The sequence below is a fragment of the Talaromyces proteolyticus genome, assembly GCF_021365285.1.
Source record: "Talaromyces proteolyticus strain PMI_201 chromosome Unknown BGW36scaffold_8, whole genome shotgun sequence".
In the NCBI taxonomy this organism is placed as follows: Eukaryota; Fungi; Ascomycota; class Eurotiomycetes; order Eurotiales; family Trichocomaceae; genus Talaromyces; species Talaromyces proteolyticus.
Genome location: NW_025764284.1, coordinates 1,507,399 through 1,529,097, shown reverse-complemented (window position 1 = coordinate 1,529,097; position 21,699 = coordinate 1,507,399). Strand labels below are relative to the sequence as shown.

At 44.4% G+C, this 21,699-nt stretch overlaps 7 protein-coding genes across 7 annotated transcripts; 4 read left to right on the top strand and 3 right to left on the bottom strand.

The window, feature by feature from the left end:
* Window positions 1-1,663: 1,663 nt before the first annotated feature.
* BGW36DRAFT_463013 (chaperonin 10-like protein) lies at window positions 1,664-2,965 on the bottom strand (the record flags this gene model as incomplete). Its single annotated transcript, XM_046222192.1, has 4 exons — window positions 1,664-2,433; window positions 2,497-2,653; window positions 2,722-2,770; window positions 2,838-2,965. The coding sequence occupies 4 exons, from the start codon at window positions 2,963-2,965 to the stop codon at window positions 1,664-1,666; spliced, it is 1,104 nt and encodes a 367-aa protein (XP_046070563.1).
* Window positions 2,966-3,953: 988 nt separating this feature from the next.
* On the bottom strand, window positions 3,954-5,165 carry BGW36DRAFT_463012 (carboxylesterase; the record flags this gene model as incomplete). Its single annotated transcript, XM_046222191.1, has 5 exons — window positions 3,954-4,083; window positions 4,155-4,305; window positions 4,363-4,633; window positions 4,697-5,074; window positions 5,130-5,165. The coding sequence occupies 5 exons, from the start codon at window positions 5,163-5,165 to the stop codon at window positions 3,954-3,956; spliced, it is 966 nt and encodes a 321-aa protein (XP_046070562.1).
* A 1,801-nt stretch (window positions 5,166-6,966) lies between these two features.
* On the top strand, window positions 6,967-8,598 carry BGW36DRAFT_299222 (putative dimethylaniline monooxygenase; the record flags this gene model as incomplete). Its single annotated transcript, XM_046211509.1, has 1 exon — window positions 6,967-8,598. One exon carries the CDS (start codon window positions 6,967-6,969, stop codon window positions 8,596-8,598), a length of 1,632 nt encoding a protein of 543 aa, XP_046070561.1.
* Window positions 8,599-10,084: 1,486 nt separating this feature from the next.
* On the top strand, window positions 10,085-11,969 carry BGW36DRAFT_382659 (uncharacterized protein). Its single transcript, XM_046216573.1, has 5 exons — window positions 10,085-10,495; window positions 10,566-11,058; window positions 11,118-11,170; window positions 11,231-11,281; window positions 11,351-11,969. The coding sequence occupies exons 1-5, from the start codon at window positions 10,227-10,229 to the stop codon at window positions 11,652-11,654; spliced, it is 1,170 nt and encodes a 389-aa protein (XP_046070560.1). The 5' UTR covers window positions 10,085-10,226; the 3' UTR covers window positions 11,655-11,969.
* A 347-nt stretch (window positions 11,970-12,316) lies between these two features.
* On the top strand, window positions 12,317-13,231 carry BGW36DRAFT_429297 (putative hydrolases or acyltransferase; the record flags this gene model as incomplete). Its single annotated transcript, XM_046220670.1, has 1 exon — window positions 12,317-13,231. The coding sequence occupies one exon, from the start codon at window positions 12,317-12,319 to the stop codon at window positions 13,229-13,231; it is 915 nt and encodes a 304-aa protein (XP_046070559.1).
* A 4,506-nt stretch (window positions 13,232-17,737) lies between these two features.
* BGW36DRAFT_299070 (putative cytochrome b5 reductase) lies at window positions 17,738-19,199 on the bottom strand (the record flags this gene model as incomplete). Its single annotated transcript, XM_046211493.1, has 2 exons — window positions 17,738-19,065; window positions 19,124-19,199. 2 exons carry the CDS (start codon window positions 19,197-19,199, stop codon window positions 17,738-17,740), a joined length of 1,404 nt encoding a protein of 467 aa, XP_046070558.1.
* A 685-nt stretch (window positions 19,200-19,884) lies between these two features.
* BGW36DRAFT_299866 (putative cytochrome P450 monooxygenase) lies at window positions 19,885-21,683 on the top strand (the record flags this gene model as incomplete). Its single annotated transcript, XM_046211571.1, has 3 exons — window positions 19,885-20,014; window positions 20,086-20,922; window positions 20,977-21,683. The coding sequence occupies 3 exons, from the start codon at window positions 19,885-19,887 to the stop codon at window positions 21,681-21,683; spliced, it is 1,674 nt and encodes a 557-aa protein (XP_046070557.1).
* Window positions 21,684-21,699: the final 16 nt, after the last annotated feature.

The following is a 21,699-nucleotide window of genomic DNA, read 5'->3' as shown; positions in this document are numbered from 1 at the left end:
AGATCTAGTAGAGCTGTTTGATAAAGTTAGACATGAAGTAAAGTTGAGTCAGAGTCGACTCACGGAGAATAGCTATGGGGATCAAACAAGTCTCCGAACGGTGGACGACACAAGGAGCTAAGATCGATATTGGTCCCATCTGTTACAAAAGCACCTAGAGCCTCTTCACTAGTGCTGTATAATCGTAGACGGATAACCCAGCTGCGGTAATGTATGTTCGAAAAGGCTTGGGTTGAGGTTGACACCAGTAACAGCCCTGTCGCTTGAAGTAGACACAATCGAGATTTGGAGTGAGTAATCTGGTTGGGTTGCCTCGGTGGTGCCCGGACGCCCAAGATTGGTTTCTGGCGGGAAGGGCGTTCGGTGTCAGTTGACCGATCTTCTCCTCTCAGCGGGCTTGTTCAGCTTCAAGCTACAATACAGGCAGCCCTGGCCGCTGAAATACTAAACCCCGCTTGCTCTAATGGTGATGTGTGATGTGGACAAGGTTCGGGACGGACTCAGTTCTGATTGGAAGCCATCGCAAGATGAACTTGATAAGGCGCTCCAAAAGGCTACTTGGGGAGGTGATGCCACAACCACGGCATTATTTCTCTCAAAAGGAGCACGAATTACCCACCATGCCTTCATCGGCGCTTCTTACAACAAAGACCCTGCCATCTTCCAAAAATTTCTTAACTATGGCTTGGATATTAACTCAACCGAGTTTGAAGGTCCGGCATTAAGGTTCAATTCTTGCCATGCCGTATTCTAATTGTAGTTTCTAACACTATCAGGCTTGTGGTATCTAATAAGACCTGTGTTTGTTGGCTCTTGGAACACGGTGCTGATCCCAATCAACGGAATGATAAAGGTGTTACACCTCTTGCTACTGTATCACTTTATTCCTCAATCACTACTCTAGAACTTCTTATCACTCATGGCACAAAACTAAACCCAAAAGCATTATTCAATACCATCAGCCCGTTGCGGCAGGGATGGAGTTCCAATCATGAGATACCTTATTGATCAGGGCATAGACATTAATGCACCTTCGCAACAATACACCTCACCTCTCCATTATGCTGTTTCTGTTGCAGGCGTGGATCGAGTCCAAACACTGTTAGATAAGGGGGCAGACTGGTCAATTAGAAATAGCTTAGGTGAAACGCCGGCGGAGATGGCTAAATCGAGAATAGCTCAGTCGGAAGAAGCGATGAAGGTTTATGAGATGCTTTCAAAATAGTACTATTGTTCGCTCTCCATAGTGTGTGGGATGATTTCTATTTTACTTGTTTTATCTTATAAATTATATGGGCTGTCTTTACAGATGAGGCGAGTCTTAACACTTAATTAGGCTCATTAAAAGAGAATACGAAGCACGGAGACGGAGTACTCTATAGTGTTTTAATTCATAAATCCCCCTCTTCTTTATTATTAGATGATTATCTAAGGGGGCATTATATTTGATCAATGATATTTTTATGTCTCGACCACGTTGTAGTTCTATGGTATGTACATGCAAGTATTAGCTACATTAACCCCTGACAACTTCGACAGATTTAACTAACGCACTATCCGAAATTCAGGAATCAGATATAAAATGTCTTAGATTGATATTCTAGGTCTTGACAGGAAGTCCCGCTTAGCCTCTTGCACGTATCCCTGAATTGATGCCATTATCTCAAGATAGATCCAGGACCACTCGTCCATTCAATTGACCACGGTGCATTTCCTCAAAGACAGCTGTCAACTTATCCATCTTCTCAACTTGTATATGCGGTGTAACCACACCTCGCGCTGCGAAATCAAGGGTTTCAATTGCATCACGTCGGTTTCCAACTGCTGATCCTTCAATAGAAATTTGCTTGAAAATGATCGGGGCTGGGCTAGCAGTCCTGATCGCCTCCAGCTCACCCTCAGGAATACCAACACAAACTAGAACTCCATTAAAGCGAAGCATTGGGATTGCCTGTCCGTACGCCACATTAGATGCTGTGCAGACTATGACGGCATGAGCACCATGGCCACCTGTCAATGACTTAACGTGCTCAGCAATTGCCGCTCCATTGTCGTCCTTGGGAAACTTGGTAATGTCAATAAAAGCTTCTGCGCCACTTTCCTTCACAAGATCTGCCTTGCTACCATGATCAATTCCTATGATACGAAGGCCAAGGCCGCGGCTCCCTAGCTGTGTCGCCAGGTGTCCAAGACCACCTCCTGCGCCTGAAATGACCACAAAGTTCCCTGCCTGGGCTCGGCTACGCCTTAGGGCAGCATAGACCGTGACACCCGCACAGAGCAATGGGGCTGCAGCTTCTGAAGAAACTCCCTCTGGAATTGGAGTAACATAGTCCACTGGTCCGAGAACATACTGCTGAAATGTGCCAGGGGTGTAGTATCCGGATATCTTACCGTTGAGGCAGAGACCATCGGACCCTGAAAGACAAGGCACTGCAGGTAAAGGTCAACTGTCACTGCTTGTAACTTACGATAATACTCAAAGTGAAAACATACAGCAAGTTCCACAGACACCAGAAACCCATTTGACGCCAACACGGTCTCCAACTTTCACTTGAACATTCTCACAACCCGGTCCAAGCTTCACTACCTTACCGACGCCCTCGTGGCCACCGACTTGCCCAGGCTGTATTGGATAAGGGAGCACCTTCCACTAATATCCGCTATGAGCAAGCGGACCGAACTTCGAAGGGGCCGATTTTCGCTGGATTGGGAACTTACCGAATTCGTCATAACACCAAAGTCTGAGTGACATACGCCTGAGTGGGTTCTAGAACCGATGGTAAGTAATCATAGACATTATATATAAGAGTTATAGGGTGCATCTAACAACTCACAGATTGATCAGAACCTGTCCATATCCTGGTTCCGGAGTATCAACCAACTTCACTTCTGTTGATACAGTACCTGGGTTGTCATAAACAGCAGCCTTGTGCTGCTTGGGAATGACAATTGGGGATTCCATATCGGATATATATAGTGAAAACAAGGGTTATGTAACGTTGGAATGTTCTGGTGACTGTGCGTTCGAATGGATTGTAGCCTCGAGAATATCAGGCCTTATGGAAGCTTGTTGACTTTACTTACACAGTAGCAACAAATTTTGAGGGGTGACGGGACAGGTAGTTAAGGGTATATTAAGGTTACAGATTCTGGTATAAACGCCGATATTTGATTACCTTCGCTATGAATCCAGTCTAGCATGGCTCAACCCCCCAATTGGCCGGTTAACATGCACAACAGGTGCGAATCGTAATATCATAACTTAAAATTGTCGCAAGCCCTCTGATGGACTTTAAAAGGACTGCGGTTCGTCCAGGTGGCAACTGCTCTAGTGCCAAGTATAACTAGTAAAGGCTGCCGTGTTAGACAATGGAGAGAATATGTGCGATTCGCACAATAACAAGGTCACATAATCTCGAGTCCAATGATTATTTTTAGGACACGCTAGTAATTAAAGTACGCTTCAAATGTGGATAGGTATCTAATTCAGGATATATTTTAATATTATAATCAAGATGTGTTTTCAACAAGGTATCTTTCAATTTGGAGGCATAGATATATTTATTATACCTTATAACATGTTTCTCTACATGTGTCACCCCCATTCTTTCCTAATTTTTAAAGCTAAGTGAAGAAGTTGACATATATGTCCTAATGAAACTTTTGACTCTCTATCTCCGAAATAAAAGCTCTTTCCCAAATTAATAGTGTTAGGATGGTGAATATAAAAAGAATTGCTTGATCCCTTGCCAGATCTATCAATTTCAGGATATCGAGGCCTGGCCACTTGGCATGAAGAACCTCCTTCCATTATTGTTAAAGCCTCAAGGCAAAGGCATTCAGGGAAATACTCAAGCAACAAGCACGAAGTGCAATACACGGGCATCTAATTCTTTATTGTAGAGCAGATTATTTGAATTTGTATAGAAGATTGAAATACTTGCCCTTCATTACATCTCTGAAATTACCCACTTAACTCCAGCAATAGTATCGTTGATAAATTTCTTGGTAGCTTCGAGATCTGGGAAAATCCAAAAGTAGTGAGGTAGGTTGGGGTATTCCGTCAATTTTGTTGGAACACTTGGATAAAATTAGTTACGTTTAAGAAAGGAGGTGGGAGTCAAGCTGAAAGAGGAAAGAAAAATACGTACCCGGCCTTTCTGAGAGCCTTCTCCATCACTGTACCATCATCGCGAAGGGGATCAGCGCCACAAGTACAGATATAAGTAGGTGGGAACTTCGCATGATGAGGCGACAATGCAGTAAATATGCTTGAATCCTTCGGATCCGCGTTCACAGCATCTGGTAGAATCAGCATTCAAATCGTGAAAATCCTATTTTTATACCTTAAGTACTCACCAAAGAATGATTCCATTGTGGGCTTGTCGATAATCGGCACATTTTCTGCATTCTCCCTGTATGAGCTGTAGTGCTCTTGGTACTCTGAAGGAATATTATTCCAGTGCAAAGTAACTGGTACCATTGCAACGACCCCATGGATATGTTTGTGGCCATCAGGCTGTTGAGCAAAATGGTTGGCAATTCCCAGCGCAAGGCCCCCCCCGGCACTCCCACCTATGGAAAATAATTTCGATGGATCGGCGCCAAACTGACGAGCATTATCCCGAAGCTGCCGGTAAGAACAAAACTTGTTAGCAGGGCATCTCATCTCTAGTGAATAGACAGTACCAACCCACGAATAAACACTCAGGACATCGTCCAACATGATGGGCAGCTTGTACTGAGGACCTAACCGATAGTCGACGCTTACGATAATACAGAATGCAGCCCCTGCAATCGCCCTGCAGAGAAAATCTTCAGACTCGAGGTCACCACAGACGAATCCACCTCCGTGGGCATAGACACCGAGAGGCAAATCTCCTTGGAAATTAATTCTGCTTGGCATGTATACCCGACAATTAATCCCTTTGATTACTGTATCTCTTGTCTCGACAGAAGGGTCGGGAGACGGCCGAGACGATGCCAGCACTGCCATAAGACCATTAAATTGGGAAATGATGTCCTCAGGGCTTCCTTTGAGGAGTGGGCGAGACCCGAGAACCTTTTCAAGCTGTATGATCGAAATATTAGACGTCGTTTTTAGGTCCGTAACGGTTATACGTTACCTCTTGCCATTCTGGAGCGAGAATCGGAGGAGACATTGTGATAAGAAAACCATAATCTTCTTTAATATGGTTGTTTAGTTAGAAGTAAAAAAATAGATCAAAACACTGCACGCGCATATCTTTAAATGAGTCTAGAAGCTGTTTATTTGTACCTGATATAAGTAAAGTGGGTAGTAACGGTAAGCCTGGATTTCACTTGGTGCGACTCGCATCATTTTATTTTAACCTAATCATATTTACCAACATCTTTCTCCACGTCATATTAGTTGAAATAGCTCCAGGGAAATGTTCATAATTGGAATAGTTTAACTGAAAGAAATGATGTATATTACATACTCTAGGCTATTGAAATTTATCAGCCCAACAATGCCCCACGAGGATGGCATATCGACGAGGCGGCCAAGGTTAGTAGGCCCTCAGCGGCCGAAGAGGCTCCCGAGGCGCGCATATTGGCAGACCCTAAGGCCACTAAGGCTCTACTCGCCTTCATAGAGGCCCGGAGGGCCGATTTATGGGGATGGGAAGCTATAGAGGAGGAGGGGGGCCTAGGGGGCCCCAGGAGGAAGGATGACAGCTCTGAGCGGCCTGTCATCGGTCGGCGACTCCCGCACGTTCAGATCCCAGGAGGGGCCCCGCCAGCCCCTATAAGGCCCCCGAATCGTCCTGCGCATACAACTGGCTTGGGGTGAGGAATTTGTCTGTACATTAAAACGCTAGGCACCTGTCTGGGGCAGGCAGTAGGGGGGATTAGGGTCTAGACCCCTACAAGGCCGCCTAGCGCCCACTGAAACGAGACCTTCATAGCTTATAGCTGGATAAGGTCGTTAAACCTGAATAAATAAGTATTAAAATTTATGTTTTGGAATTCACTTTAAGAATTTATCAATTATACGAAGAAACAGCCTACGCACGCTCTAGAATTTGAAGTGTCTATTCAGTCTTTGATTTTTTCAAGTTTGATAAACTGTTGACGCATATTAATATATAACCATCAAGGATGTGTCATGTGCTCTAACATCACTAAATGGTGAAAGGGTCGCCTCTAGAGACAAATTTATTATTCTAAATAGGATCATATTTACCTAATAATGTGATATACTAATACACCTCAACTTGAGCAGCGCGGGTGATAGAACACGCGTAATGCATATGTTCCAATCACTTCAAGCAGTAGCGCCAAAAGTGTCTTCTAGAAGCTGTTAAATAAAATTAGCAGGAGGTGGCGCTAGATAGTAAGGCATCACGAAAGCATGCAGCACATTGGTGGAGCAACTGTGGTGTGCAAATTTATTTCGAATTAACGTCCCTATTAAGTCTACTAATGAACTTATTTGCCAGTTTACTGGCAAACATTATTATTCTTTGAAGAGAATCAAATTTAAATTGGTGAACGATGACCTTAATCTCATGGTCTCAGAACAGAAACAACAATAACTAATACAGAAACCAGCATTCGAACCACGAAGAATGGTCATCTGATTCATGCTATATGATAATTTCTATATTCATTCTATTGTGCGACTGATTCCTGTGATGCCCTCTGATCGCAAGACCCCACAATCAATTGTGCGAGTCGCACTATGTCAACTACTACTTACGGAGGTATTCCTGACCTTGATAGGGGGACTCTACAAGAGGGCATGATGTTACTCTCATTGGGAGAAGAATCAAAGATAAAAAGTCTGGTGATATATATATAGCATTGAGTGTTTTCAAAACTTGCCCCAAAAGCAAAAGAAAACTTTAGTTTTTTTATTATTCACAATTCCCAGAGCATTAAAATTGATACCCCCATCCGACAACCAAAGAAAATTAACTAGACAGGACAAATACAAACATGACGATCGTCCAATCTCGTTCCCCTAGCCATATAAATTTGGATGCTCTCATTATCGGTGCTGGCTTTTCCGGGATTTACCTTCTCCACAAACTGCGGGATGAGTTAAAGCTGAGCGTTAAGATCTTTGAAGCGAAATCAGATATCGGCGGCACTTGGCATGCAAACCGCTATCCCGGCGCACGAGTTGACTGCCCAGCACCGTTGTATGCCTACTCTTCGCAGAAGGTGTGGAAGTCTTGGACATGGGGCGAGAAGTATCCAAATCAAAAGGAATTGAAGACCTATTTCGACCACGTTGACAAAGTTCTGAACGTGCGGAAGGACTGCTTCTTCAATTCTGAAGTCAACAGTGCGACATATGATGAGGTCTCTTGTCAATGGACTGTCCACACCGTGAATGGCAAAGTGGCAACGGCTAAGTATCTGGTTGTGGCTGTTGGCTTCGCCTCCAAGTCTTATGTCCCGGATTGGAAAGGAATTGCTTCCTTCAAGGGTACGATTTATCATTCAGCTCATTGGCCAGAAGGTGATGTTGTTGTGAAGGGTAAGAAGGTGGCGATCATTGGAACTGGGTCAACCGGCATCCAAATCACACAGGAGTGGGCTAAGGAGGCAGATGAGACGTTTCTCTTTCAAAGGACCCCCAACCTATGTTTACCAATGAGGCAGCAACAGTTGGATGCGGGTCAGCAGAGTAAGGACAAAGGCGGCTATGAAAAATACTTCGTCGACTGCCAATCAACTTTTGCGGGACTCGATTATCAGCCAACACCGCGAAACACGATGGACGACTCACCAACAGACCGCGAGGCATTCTATGAGAGGCTGTACGAACTGGGAGGTTTCAGGTTTTGGTTCAACAATTATCAGGACTTAATATTCAACACAACTGCAAATCGAGAGGCATACGAATTCTGGGCCCGAAAGACCCGTAGCAGAATCACCGATCCAATTAAGCGCGACCTTTTAGCTCCATTGGAACCTCCCCATCCATTTGGAGCAAAGAGGCCATCTCTTGAGCAGGACTTCTATGAGCAGGTCGATAAGCCAAATGTCCACATTATCGACACTAAGAGCCATCCCATTGTCGAAGTCAGGCCTGAGGGGATCGTTACGGCGGATGGAAAGTGCCATGAGGTTGATATTATCGCTGTTGCCACGGGATTTGATGCAGTAACTGGTGGCTTGATGCTCTTAGGATTGAAAGACACTGATGGAATCGATCTCTGTGAGCGTTGGAAGGATGGTATGTCGACTTACTTAGGGATGGCGATCAGTGGATTCCCGAACATGTTCCTCTCGTATAGCCTCCAAGCCCCAACTGCCTTTGCAAATGGACCTACTATAATCGAACTTCAGGGGAATTGGATTACTTCCATCATAAGCAGAATGGAAAGTGAGGGTGTTCGATCAATCACGGCTACCAAAGAGGCCGAGAGTTCTTGGAATGACGAAGTAAATACTGTGGCAAACGCGACCGTCCTACCTCTGGCCAATTCATGGTATATGGGGTCAAACATCCCCGGCAAGCCAGTCCAATCACTGAATTATATTGGAGGTCTACCTACGTATCGCGAGAGATGCGACAATGCTATCAACCGAGACTTTCTGGGATTTGTTAAAAACTGAAGACTGCATGATGATTTGAACAAACTACATTGTTTTGTCGAACGTACGACTCCCACTCATACGCTACTTCAACTGCCCTGGATGTTGCCTGTCGCTGCTTCAATTTGCATTTGATACCAAGTTCAATTAGCTGTGTTGACAAACTTGAAAAAGATAATTCTGTTATATATACACGACCTTATTATACACTACTTTTAATCCTCGTGGGCATGCTATATGTATTCATAAATGAAGTAGAAGAATTAGCTGGTAAATCCTCGAAATCGGTTATCCGAGAAGAATTACCATTAGCGATATGAATGAATGATATAGAGATAGCAAATTAGAAAGTGTCTGCAGCACTTGGAACTTGAATGAAGAAACATTCAGCATTGGTTAGAACTTGAATGGAAGTTTATCATACAACCTTTACCCTCTTTGATCCTTACTGGTCGCCTTCAAAATTGAAAAGAAGGATCTATAACAATTTTCAGCTTCCCTCATCACGTTGACACCTAATTCCTAACTATACCTAACAATTGCGACGCCTACCTTCCAGTTGAAGATACCCGTTAAGCTGCATCTAGATGCTAAGGCATCTTTTTTTCGTCCTAATCTATAAAACCGGACAAGGATAACAAACGCTCAGGTTGCATTGGAATGTGTTTAGGAACTGAATAATTGATTACGTTAAACAAGGGGGGGATAGTTTAAGTCGACTAATCATTGGGTTAATGTAGCTGTTTATCCAGAATATAACACCTCTGCCACATCAAAACGGTTTGGTGGCCAAGTGTTTCAAAAGTCCACTCTGTGACACAGCTCCACGATTCTTAATATAATGACTCACTGATTTCCCTTGTTCTTTAGTCAATACCCTTGCAAATTCCGCTGCTGTAGGGATTAGCCCAAGCGGCCAAGGCAGTTCGGCACTCCTTGACGGTGGTACGCGAAGAAGTCGTAAATACTGAAGGACTCTTAAATTACCTCCCGTAAATTAGTCGTAATGATTTGCTAATGGATACGAAGGGTGGCGATTTGCCGTTACATAGTGGTATCAAACAGGCGGACAGATGGATGTCTGTTACCTGGAGCTAGGCGTCTTATTCGACAAGTGATACGATTGATGCCTATTTGAGCTAGTAGTTACTTCTTTGGGAATGTTAGTTTACAGAACAGACTGTGTGCGACTCGCACAATTACAGGATTCATACCATCCGAAATCCTTAAAAACCGAGCTCAAAAATGTGCCGGTAAAATTATGAGCCTTTATTTAGAGCGATTCTTACTCTCACAAACCTCCCATTATTCGACATTATTGCGTTGACCGCATTTGTTCATCTTGAGCAACTATATATCATGCGATATCTGTAGCTTTAAATGACGCTCATCTATTCCCTGGATAGAGAGAATCAAACCTTCATTGGTTCTGCTATCAGTTTATTGGCCGGTAGCTACGGACCGTAGTGATTACCGAGAAATTGTGGCGAAATGTCAGTACTAGAAATACCACTATGTGTCGTTTCTATAGCAGCTGGGGTTCTGCAGATGATGATCGGGCGTTTTTAGATTCGAAATAGGAGACCCGGAATTGCGGGGATTGTGCGGGGTTGAAACTCTGTCCAAACTCTCGAGTCTCTCTTCCTTTAATGATCAGGCGCTCCCTAAGTCTCATAACCACATCATCATGTTCTGTACTTGCTGCTCAAACTTCAATGGCCGCACCAGTATCGCTACACTTGCCGACACCAGGCAATCCCTGGGCTTCTGGTCGGGTGCTGACTCCCTCTCAACGTGAAACGAAGCGCTATAACGACAGAATAACTAAGAGAGCAAAAGCAAAAAAGCAAAAAGACAGCATTAAGGAGCTCCAGGACCAAATTGCTGCTCTTCAAAACATGATACAGACTCACCAGAGGTACCTGAATAACGAGTCTCCCCCTTGTGAGTTACTGAATACATCTCTAACCTGGCGTTGAACCCTCAAGATCCTGCGAAATTTCGCGAGAATATTCATTAGACACCTGCTTGTTACCATTAACCGATCTACCTCCTTGCTTAAATAATGGCCTATCCACAATAGAGTCATCACAGCCAACTCGGGAACCATCCGGTCCGCCTAATTCTGACACGGAAATTTGTATCACACAACAGCAAGATAGCTGGGCTACTGTCATACCGAGCAGTCAACTTGCTCTCTCCCCGTCACTGCAAGTTAGCGGTAGTTGGAATGTTTTAGAATATGCCAATGGAGTGCTTGATAAAGCACGTGAACTCGACAAAATGGAAGTATGTTTTAATAGGCAACTCAACGAAGATGCTATCATCCGCGGAGTTCTCGAAGGCTGGCATTTTCTACAGGGAAGAACCTATTCATGCCCGCTGTGGACGGTGGTTAGCCAAATCGACGAGAAAATCTTTATGCATAGCGGGATCGTGACACGTCTGTCAATGCTGAGTACAATTCATAAGATGCTGGCAGTATAGTCCTCCACAAGTGACCATTTCAGTTCTGATGTTGAATGTTAATCTTAGTCTAGGCAGTCGTACACGTTGACCAATTTAATAGTCTCCCCACATGGTATCGTCCAAGGTGTGTCTAGAAATTCTGACGTTATTGTGTTAATATATTGTGTTAATATTTTCCAAAAAGGCCCTCACAGCTCAACTTCCCGCATTATGCCACTGCAGATTACTTTGCATGGTACGCATTCATTCCGGTCGGTAATTTTCATCTTATGCTCTGAAGAACTAATGGTTCCTTGTATTTCAGGCCTGGCTTTCGTGAACGTTTAGTGATCTCGAACTGTGAGGTACTAACGGACAGATTCTTCAAGTACTTTGCATCTTGCTTTCGACTATTTTGGCCCCATTCAATTAGCGATTCTTACAAGATGGTCTCTGATAGTGGATTGTATTCTTTTTCAGATGCTTTCAGGACGCACGCCCAAGATATCTCAACGTGGACCATGTGCAAGGAATTCTTCCTTTCATTTCCTGAGCTACAAGAAGATATGCAATCAGAAATTTCAATCTCCACCGGTAGTTTGAAGGTTATCAACGACAATCTTCACTGAAGAGTGGCCATTCACAATCTCCAATACTCCAAACTGATACTCAACGTAGGACCGAAATATCCACAGAAAACCCAGGATGAAGGTTGATGGCCTTTTATGGCTCTTCTATCGATACTGTCCACGTTTTCCATACACCCTTTGGTAGCAAAACCGTTCCCTCTGCTATGATTAAATATCGCAAGATATGCCAAAGAATTTTTTTCATTTAGCGTCGTGTTGTAATGAGGTCTTGTTGATATTTTGGACTTCACTCATCCTACACACAACTAGATATTACCACGATTCAATTTACATAGTATACAGAGAACACTTTAAGGTTCTTTTAGATAAATGTGTATACTATTTGTAGATATCTTATTAGTCTACCTATGACGATCCTAAACAACCAATTATATCTCGAGCTTATAGGGTAAAAGCATTACGCAGCATGGCCAATCAAACAAGGATTGTAGATCACTGCGGCGTAAGAAATGCCGCACGGTCTGATTCTCCACCTAGCCAAGACCAGTAAAAGTAATCCTGTGGATGAGGTAAACTTAGACCTCGTATTCATTTGACTACAGGCAATTATTAAAATGGAATGGGGGGTTGGGCCTTGTCAAGGAAACTCGTTGTGCCACATGCAACTTACTTGAAAGAAAGAGAAATAAAAAAACACAATAATGACATCCAAGTTAATCGTCTTGACCGAATGCTTCATCCATAGAAGCAGTACCCACGAATACTCCATCCGCTGGACAAGCATTGGATCAGACAACAGCCCCCCACTGATTTTCGTTCATGGAACTCCTTGGTCCTCTTACGTCTGGCAGCGTTATGTAGAAGCCCTATCCTTGCGGCACAAGATCTATATCTTCGATAACCCGGGCTTCGGTGAATCACCCGGGGGTAGGCCTCTTCAGGCCCCTACATCCACAGATGATAAGATATCTGAATTCGATTCATCCCTAGCCGGCCAAGCAGAGGCGTTTGCTGCCCTATACCATTCATGGAACTTTACCTCTGACCGGCTTCCCCACATTGTCGCGCACGATAATGGCGGGCTTATCACCCTCCGTGCCAATCTTCTTCACAGCTGCCGATACGCGAGCCTCTGTCTTGTGGACGTTGTTGCTGTTCGTCCCTTTGGTAGTCCATTTTTCCGCCTTGTTGCGCAGAATTCATCTGTTTTTACTTCTATTCCGGACACAATCTTCCAGGGCATTGTGCGTGCCTATATACAAGATGCGTCATTCAGACCGCTCCCGAAGCATGTTGAAGACACGCTGGTGAAACCGTGGATTGCGGGCGGAAGTCAGGGCCAGGTGGCGTTTATCCGACAGATGGTACAGGCTGATCAGCGGCATGCAGAGGAGGTCGAGGGGCGATATGCGGAAGTTGGGAGTGCGATGCCGGTGAAAGTTATTTGGGGGAAGGATGATAGGTGGATTCCTGTTGAACGGGCTGAGAAATTAGCCAGCATGGTTGGGGCAACGGAGGTTGTTTTGATCGGGGAGGCTGGTCATTTGATTATGTTTGATCAGCCTGAGCGACTGGCAACGGAGATTTCCATATGGTTGATGGAAGCGAGTCGGTAGATAAGTAGAGTAACCAACCTAAATTAGCTCTTCGTCTACTCTGTATTCCTTCAATGCAGCTTTCAATCATGCCACAGTTATGACAGCAATATGGTGTTGCTAATATTTATTCTTTTGAGTCTAGAATAATCGCACTCGTCTTTGGTGACAAAGCATATTATATCCCCTACCGTATATATTTCTGAACCAGATATTCTGGCTAACTATATTGTCAATCGTGTTGTGCGCTATAAATCTTATGGCATAGCGACCTAGATAGAATATGAGTCTTACTTGCTTCTGCAACTGTGTTCAAATCGTTTCAGGGCCACTGCGTGCGCATCAGCGCGCATCTTCCAGTACAGGAACAGAGGAAGTAAATGCATGCACTGTTTTTGCAATCAGCTGTAAGAGCCATTCATACCTTGCAAATTACTTCTATTGTTAAGTTTCAAATGGCGGCCTGGCTTGTCGAATCCACTAATACGGTCCATTTACCTGAGAATACATAAATAACTGATTCTACCAATTAATATTCATCAAAGCTGTCATAATATTGCTTTTTTGTCGTGAATCACTCAAGATGCCACTATGTGAGGTTTGTGAATCGATCGATTTCTCCAAAGATAAATCGAATCTCTTCGGGACTAATCTTGGCCGGTATGATGAACTGGTTAATTTAAAATATGATGACTACGAAGGATGCAAATTCTTTTTGAACATTCTTTAGTCTTCCTATAGGCGGAAGGAGAACTAACCTATGGAATTCGTTCGCCCTGACTCAATCAAGAAGTTGGAAAGCCTCAGGTTATGTGTTGCAGTTTAATATCGCCAGCCAATGGCGGCACTTGATGATCATGCCCTCCATCCCAGATACATGGGACTGAATTAAAATTCGCGAGCCTTTATTGGTATGCGACGAAGACTTTGCCGCTAAGCATTTGTTTTTCTACAGAAACTGTGTGAGCTGTCCAGGCGAACTGCACAGCACAATAGCAAATCAGAGACAGTATTAATCAAGCTCTTTTTTTCTTAAGTATGGCTGGCAACGCCAACGCTAAGACCAGTCCCCTGCAGTAAACTGAAAGAAATCTATAAGTGCGCATATACATAACTGGCCCTTAAGTGTGTCTATTGTGCCCTGGGAACGTCTCTAGCCAATGTCATACTGTACTCCAGATGGATCTCTCGCCCGTTCCGTACCAATCTATTTAACCATGGAATCTCATACATACGACCGAACTCGTCGGAGGATACATGTCCTGTTTGCGAACACCAGGGAACCCTTCACGATTTCTGACGTGGTGTTTTAGTTACATTTTTCTTAATCAAGCCTACATTAGTGCGTTGTTTCGAGGATTCCATCTATCCATTATTTGGTTTCAATTGCAGGGTTTCTGCCTGGACAACCTGATTTTCATGACTGCACTTGTAAATGTGGCAATGTCCTAATTCTGCCGGGGTCCGAGCTATTTGCCCTTTGTAGTCTTCTTTTTGCCCGATCATACAATCGCAGCTGTACACTCTAGTCTCATTTCTGCCCAGATTTAGCTCTCTTCTTGCCCCTCAATCACAATAGAAGCCCCACCTGTCTTCAATAACATTGACATAGTGATGGTGTTCTGCCCAAAATGGCGGTCCGAGGGTAAGTAAAATTATAAATCAAGAATCATACGACCCATGAAGTTGACAAACACCTATACTAAACAGTTACACCACGATAACTTTCCAAAGCTTTTAAATATGGTTCATTGTCGGAATTCGATAACTGTCAACCTTTCCCCCAAAGGCCAGATATTTATGAAATCGCAACACAAACTAGCTTACAAGAAATTGCAATACAATCGGAAACTGGTGCAATTATTTCCTTAACTTCGATGCATGTGATAGCATTGTCCCTTAACATAGTTTGCAATAAGAGCCAACTAACTAACAACCCATGCTACTAGCCAGATGCCCGCAGAAGTCACGTTGTACCATGTAACACTTATGAAAAAAGCATGCTTGCTAGAGACTTGAAACTTGCTATCCAAAATAAAGAGGAACAATGCCAATGAAGCGCATTTGCAGGTTAATGAGATCTCTATCCCTAATTTGATATTGTATTCGCAGTCAACAGATCAAATCAATTAAATTGAGATTTTTACAAACATTATTCACCCCCGGAGTCACTGATCTGCATTCAGACCGGTCTAGAACAGTCCAAGAGAATAGGGTGGTTGTGGGGTGGTCGGGATCAGACAATACAGCATGTGTCTAGGTTCCGATGGCTACATGACATAGCCTCGCTCTTTATAAAATATAATACCACATTACAATATATCAGCCCACCCATTATGATATGTATACATATATATTCGGGAACTTCCCGGGGTCGAGGTAATCATGATTATTTCCTTATTATCAGCTTATTGAAAAGTATAGTCACCACAATGGATAGTTCTCGCTATAAATATCTCTCACCGAGTTCCATGGCGTCTCGCCGTATCATCGACGAATGTTCCTATTCTACAACACCAGCTATCTCTTCAGGCGAAAAAACTCCCACCTGCGGCCAAGCAACTCACAAAATGCATGATCTATGCAACAGGGGAAACGTCAAAGCTATACATGAGAAACTAGATATTTATATAAAGACGTCAGAACAAGAAAAGCAGGAATCAGAAGCTACATCGAGGCAAAATGAAGGGATAAATCGAATTACACCGACTCAGAGATGTACTCTCAGAACGAAAATACAAAAGCAGGGGGTTGAACGACCGGATTCCACTGAATGTGAACCAGATGCAATCTTCGGGCCAACAGGGAGAGCTCGTAATATTGCACCGACTTCAACTTCCAATGAAAGTACTCTTCAAAGTTGATGTGCAGTTACCTCTTATCTATCTGCTTTGTGAATTTATACGCGAGTTTGTGCCTTAAGCATAACAACAGATCGAAGAGTGCCTGACCAGCAAGGTCAAGCATTGTTCAGGTTGTGTCTTCTGTCCAGTGGAATGTTTTCTTGGTCAATTGCGAGCAACATTAACGGTATCATCTGCTACTTGTGGCGAACTGGGGTATCATTGGATAGGCTCAGAATACTCTGTTCGCTCTCTGCGGTCGTTTGGATCTATTAGAACATCAGAGACGTAGAGGACTGATGGTTCCTCGATGATGATGTGTCTATGCTGTGAATCAATCCAGGTCGCGGTTTAATTGACGTCCACGTGGCAGCAGGTCATGATGGGGAGATATGCAGGACCATTGCCTGACACTGAAATAATGACTTACCTCGCCATTCGTACTTTATTCCATATCCACATTGCCCCAATTTACTAATTTGCATGACCAAGCTTGCGGTGCGTCAGTTGTTGCTGAGATGCTTGGTCCTACTCCTGCTCTGCGGTATCTACTCGTTATATAGACATTCGTTACATTCGTTTCATCCACGTCATAGCCCCACATGTGAACATTAACCAAAGCCAGCTGAATTCCCACACTTCAGCCACTATGTCAGTGAGGTACCCGAAATGCACTGTAACAGTAAAACTACCAACCCTGTTGGGTGTTATAACATCTTTAACAATGGAAAAGTGAGTTATAGACTTGTAAACCAGACGAACAGTTGAATCGCGCGCGATGCTCTGGAACGAGTGTCGTACAGAATTAAAACTTGTATAATAGCTCATGAAGATATTCGACATGCTTCCATTCATAAAGGCAAAGTTGCGGGGAAGACATGTCATTATCATCCTAGGTTTTGATGACCAATTGCAAAGCAACATGAAGTTGTAAGGTACGCCGTAACATAAGATACATGAAGTTCCCCTGAGCTCTGCAATCAAGCAGAATAAGGAAAGGGAAAAAAAAGTGGCAAGGCCATCATTAACCTTTTGAATGTCCTGGATCTGTCACATTCGTTGAGACTGACATTGTTAGACTTAACTAGCTTCCAGATCTAGGTGATAGTTAGTGGGTGATTTCATCGCAATGGAATGGATCATATCTTTTCGAATATTTGGAGAAAATCCTTCTCGCGAATTCTTTCTTCACCACCTGTCCAACTGAGATTCGAATCATCATTTATTGTTTCAATGTTGAGCTTTCATGTGAATGGCTTTCTAGTAAGTTGAATAGCGTGCGTAACACACGGTAAATGATAAGGAGAGTCAAGAATAATCATCACCATTTTCGATATTTGCATTAAGTTTGTAATTAGGACTTGGAAAGGTATCTAATAAACTATACAAATCCATCCATAATCCTATGCAGTACACGCCATTGAAGAGGAAGAGAAAGCACCCTCCCCATTTCCTCTAGGCGACCCTAAGGCTCAAAGAAACAATTGACCAAGGGATGATAAATTGTATGACAGATCAAATTGCAATACCATGCATAGACAGGGAGAATTCTAAAGACTTAACTAGTATGCCGCCAAGAAAGAGGAATGAGTACAGTTTATATATAGAAGCAAGGAAACAGAAAGGGAGTGATCTAGTGAAGTTCAAATGGAGAAGTATGCAAGGCCCGTATTGTCACGAACGATTAGAAGCAGAAGATCTGGTCTGTCATCTTGGTGACCGTTCCGGGAGCTTGAAATCCTAGAGACACCAAGCCCTTCTTAGCAGCATTTATCATTCCTGGAGGTCCGCAGAGCATGATCCTAGTATCTGGAGTAGGCCTAGGTAACTTATCAGCCATAACGGTGGAAGTAACGTATCCCTTCCCATATGCCCACTTCTGAGGAGGGTTATCGAGCATATAGAAGACCTTGAAGTTCTTAGGATAGTTCGCGGCAAAAGCCTCCAATTCTTTACGCAAAAGAATATCTTCTTCATTCCGGTTAGCATAGATGAGGCTGATCTCAGTTGTGTCAGTGTCGTCTTCACAGATGGCACGAATCAGCTGATACATAGGAGTGATGCCTGTTCCACCAGCGATCATGCCAATCTGTTTGCAAAGGCCCTGTTTATACTTCATAGCACCCTTAGGGCCTCGGAACTGCACCTTATCTCCAACGTTGAGATTGGCGAGGTATTGGCCGGTAAGCAAGCCGTCGGGATAGCATTTAATGACCAACTCCAGTCTCCCCAAATCCAGATTATTAGAGGTAGGAGTGTACGATCTGGAGACAGGCTGTCCATTGATAGTAGCCTTAATAGCGACGTGCTGGCCAATAGGGAGGCCAATCACATCTGTGGGGTTCGGCAGCAGGAAGACAAATCTATAAACGTTGGGTGCCAACAGGTCTTTGTGGACAAGTGGAAGGTTCTTGTATTCCTTAGGATGGAGGAATCCCGGGTTAAAGTGCGGGCTTGGCTTGGCCACTTGATGACTCTTAATGTGAATGGGGTATTTGGTAAACCCGGACTCGACTTGAGTCAGTTTAGAGAGCTTGACTCCAATGAGGCTACCCACAGCCGTAAAAATGAGGGCAGCAGCGGCAAATCCGTTCACGAATCCTCCATGAGGCAAGCGAATATCAGTGACGGCGGTAGGCAACAGGGGAGAGACATGAGGGAGTTTGGCCAACACCTCTCGCAGGGTTTGGGATGAGGCGAGACGGGAGGAGGCGAAGTACAGTGAGAAGAGACCACCCAGGGAGCTAGCGGCTACCGTCACTGTGCGAATACCAGACGATGATTTCTCCGTGCTAATTTGCTGAGGAGTCTGCTGAATGACCCGAACGGCAGCTTTGCGTTTAAATTCGTGAGCGTCCTTCAAAGTGCCAATCAGATATTCCTGCAAGATTTCATTCGCATCCTCTGAGTGCCCAACATCCTCATAAGCTGCAGTTGCGTCCGTTCCAGCAACATCGATCAGGACATCAACTCCACCGGGATGGTCTCGTACGTATTTCGTGACATCATAAACTGATACAATTCGTGTGAGCGATGAAAGAAGATAATGTAACCGAGAAGACTTTCTTACCTTTGCTGTGAACAATCACCCACAAATCGTCACGGGTCTTGTGGGCCGCAACGTCTTCGGTGGTATACTCTAGCATGGCTGCCACGTTTACTGTATCACTTGGATAGGAGGTTGAATAGGGAGCTGTGACGGTTCCTTCTTTTGACTCGACAACAACAGGAGGTGAAATTCAGTGTGCTGGAAATAGGTTGCTTTTCTAAACGCCAAAGTCTTTGGAAAACAGAGAAATATTGGAAGTTTCGAGTCCAAGTCGATTGCCAGCTGTTGCAGTTTTTATAATTAAAACATTTTCCCACAGAGCTCCTCCTTTCATTCCACCGACAGGATACCGCGGTATCCCGATGGGGAAGTCCTATGCATCGATTTTCGATTGGTCGGAAGGAATCCGTATGAAGTCAAGGTTTCAAATCCAGGAGGTCGGCATTCAGTCTTCTTCTTACTCGGAGAGGGGGATAGGTAGGTCCCGAAAGTATGGAAAGATGCCGACCCAATCGGAAAGGCCTGTGTAGCTCGGCACAGTTCCAAAGCCGCGGCTTCTTTGTCTCCGAGCTTTGGAAAACTGACGCGCTCTATACTCATAAAATACCCATCAAGCACTATATAAGTTTTCCAGGCTCGATGCAGATTCCACTAGAGTTTAATCACAATCATGAATCAATTAATCAAATACACCTCTATGAATATACATCAATAATCGAATATCCACTGCATATTACGACGGAAGACAAAAGAGAAGAGAAAAAGTAGACAGGAATTCCACTATGCCTTCTCAGCAATTCTACCTCCTTGGAGAGCCCGGCCCAGCAAAAGAAATCGAGGTCGATACCTCTCAAAGCATCGATGACCTGAAGGACCTAATTGCCTCGCACTTCGCTATCGTTGAGCCCACTGGTATGTACTCTGAGTGGAGTTGGTTCCCTGGAGAGAGTAACCTTCGATAGCTCTTACTAACAATCCCTCAGGCATTAATTTCCAGGGACAAGACATTGTACTCACAGATATTGCGGAAGTCACCTCTTCCAATGGTCCAGTCGCCATTACCATCGATGGGCATGGCGTTCGTGAAGTACCTGCTCCCAAGGGGTTACCAATCGTTGGAAACTTCTTCCAAGTCTATCCTGACCATCTGGGCAATCACCAGCGCCTGTTCGAGCAATATGGGCCTGTTATCAAGACTGAAAACATGGGTCGTCTCACCTACCAAACTAATGACCCTATTATCGCCGCCCTTGCATTCTCAGAGTCAGACTTCTTCACAAAAAAGATCAATGAGGCTCATCCCCTTCATGCTCTGAAAACCCCGGCTGCTGGTGTCTTCTTAGGTGATACTGATACCCCAGAGTGGAAGGTAGCTCATAAGTTCTTACCTCCTGCACTGGGCCCTAAGGCTGTCCGTCACTATGCACCTACAATGCAAAAGACAGTGGAAGATGCTTTCCAGGTGTTTGATAAGCTAAGTGAGCAGGGTAAAGCCTGGAATGTCTATCAGTACATGCTGAAGCTAGGTTCTCAGGCTGTTGGCAAGCTCACCATTGGCTTAGATTTCCAGCACTTCACTTCTCCTGATGCTCCCCTTCATGAGATGGTCCATCTTATAGCTGAAATTCTGTCGTTGAATAAGAAGGTCACTTCCAAGGGTAACTGGTACGCTAGCTTGCCTTTCGGCGATCCTAAGCGTCTCAAGGTCTGCAAAGCTCGCATAGAGGAGATGGTGGATGAGTCCATCAAGCAGGCTACTAGTTCTGGTATTGAGGACCTTCCTCTCCAAGATGCTGCGTTGAAAGCTTCCAACATGGTTGGTAAGTAATATTATCTCAGTTCGTATTCCTCCACAAATGCTCACTAGGATCCAGACTACGCCATCCGTGCTACCGACAACAAGGGTGAAAAGTTGCCCAAGGAAAGCTTGGTTTGGGCTCTGGTTGTCGCCACTGGTGCCGGTTTTACCACCACCAGCTCCCTTCTCTCCTGGCTGATATACGGCCTTGTCACCTATCCTGGCATGCAGGAGCGACTGCTTCAAGAATTGATCGATCATGGCTTTACTGAGGACACCCACATGACTGCGGATCTCACTGATAAATTGGGCTTCCTCGATAAATACATCAAGGAGACCCAGCGCAGACATAACCCATCATTTCAGCCAGGCCGTACGGCCAAGGTTGACCTGATCCTGCCTGGAGGTTATAAGATTCCTAAGGACTCGGTATTGATTCCTGCTCTTCACCACATCCATAACAACCCTGATATCTGGGATAACCCTGCCCGGTTTGACCCTGATAGATGGGATACCGAGGAGGTTAAGAAGAGACACAAGGCCGCTTATATTCCCTTCGCCATGGGCCCCCGCATGTGCATCGGCTTCAACTTCGCTCTTCAGGAGATCAAGGTCTTCTTGCCTAAGCTCATTTACCGCTACAAATTTACTCGTGAAGGAGACAATCACATTGAATACGACCCCATGTTCCAGCTGATCAGGCCCAACAACTTGTACGTCCGTGCGGAAAGAAGATTTAAATGGCCCCCAAAGTCGGCGAATGCTGCCAAGGTGAACGCCTGAATATTAGGGCCATGTT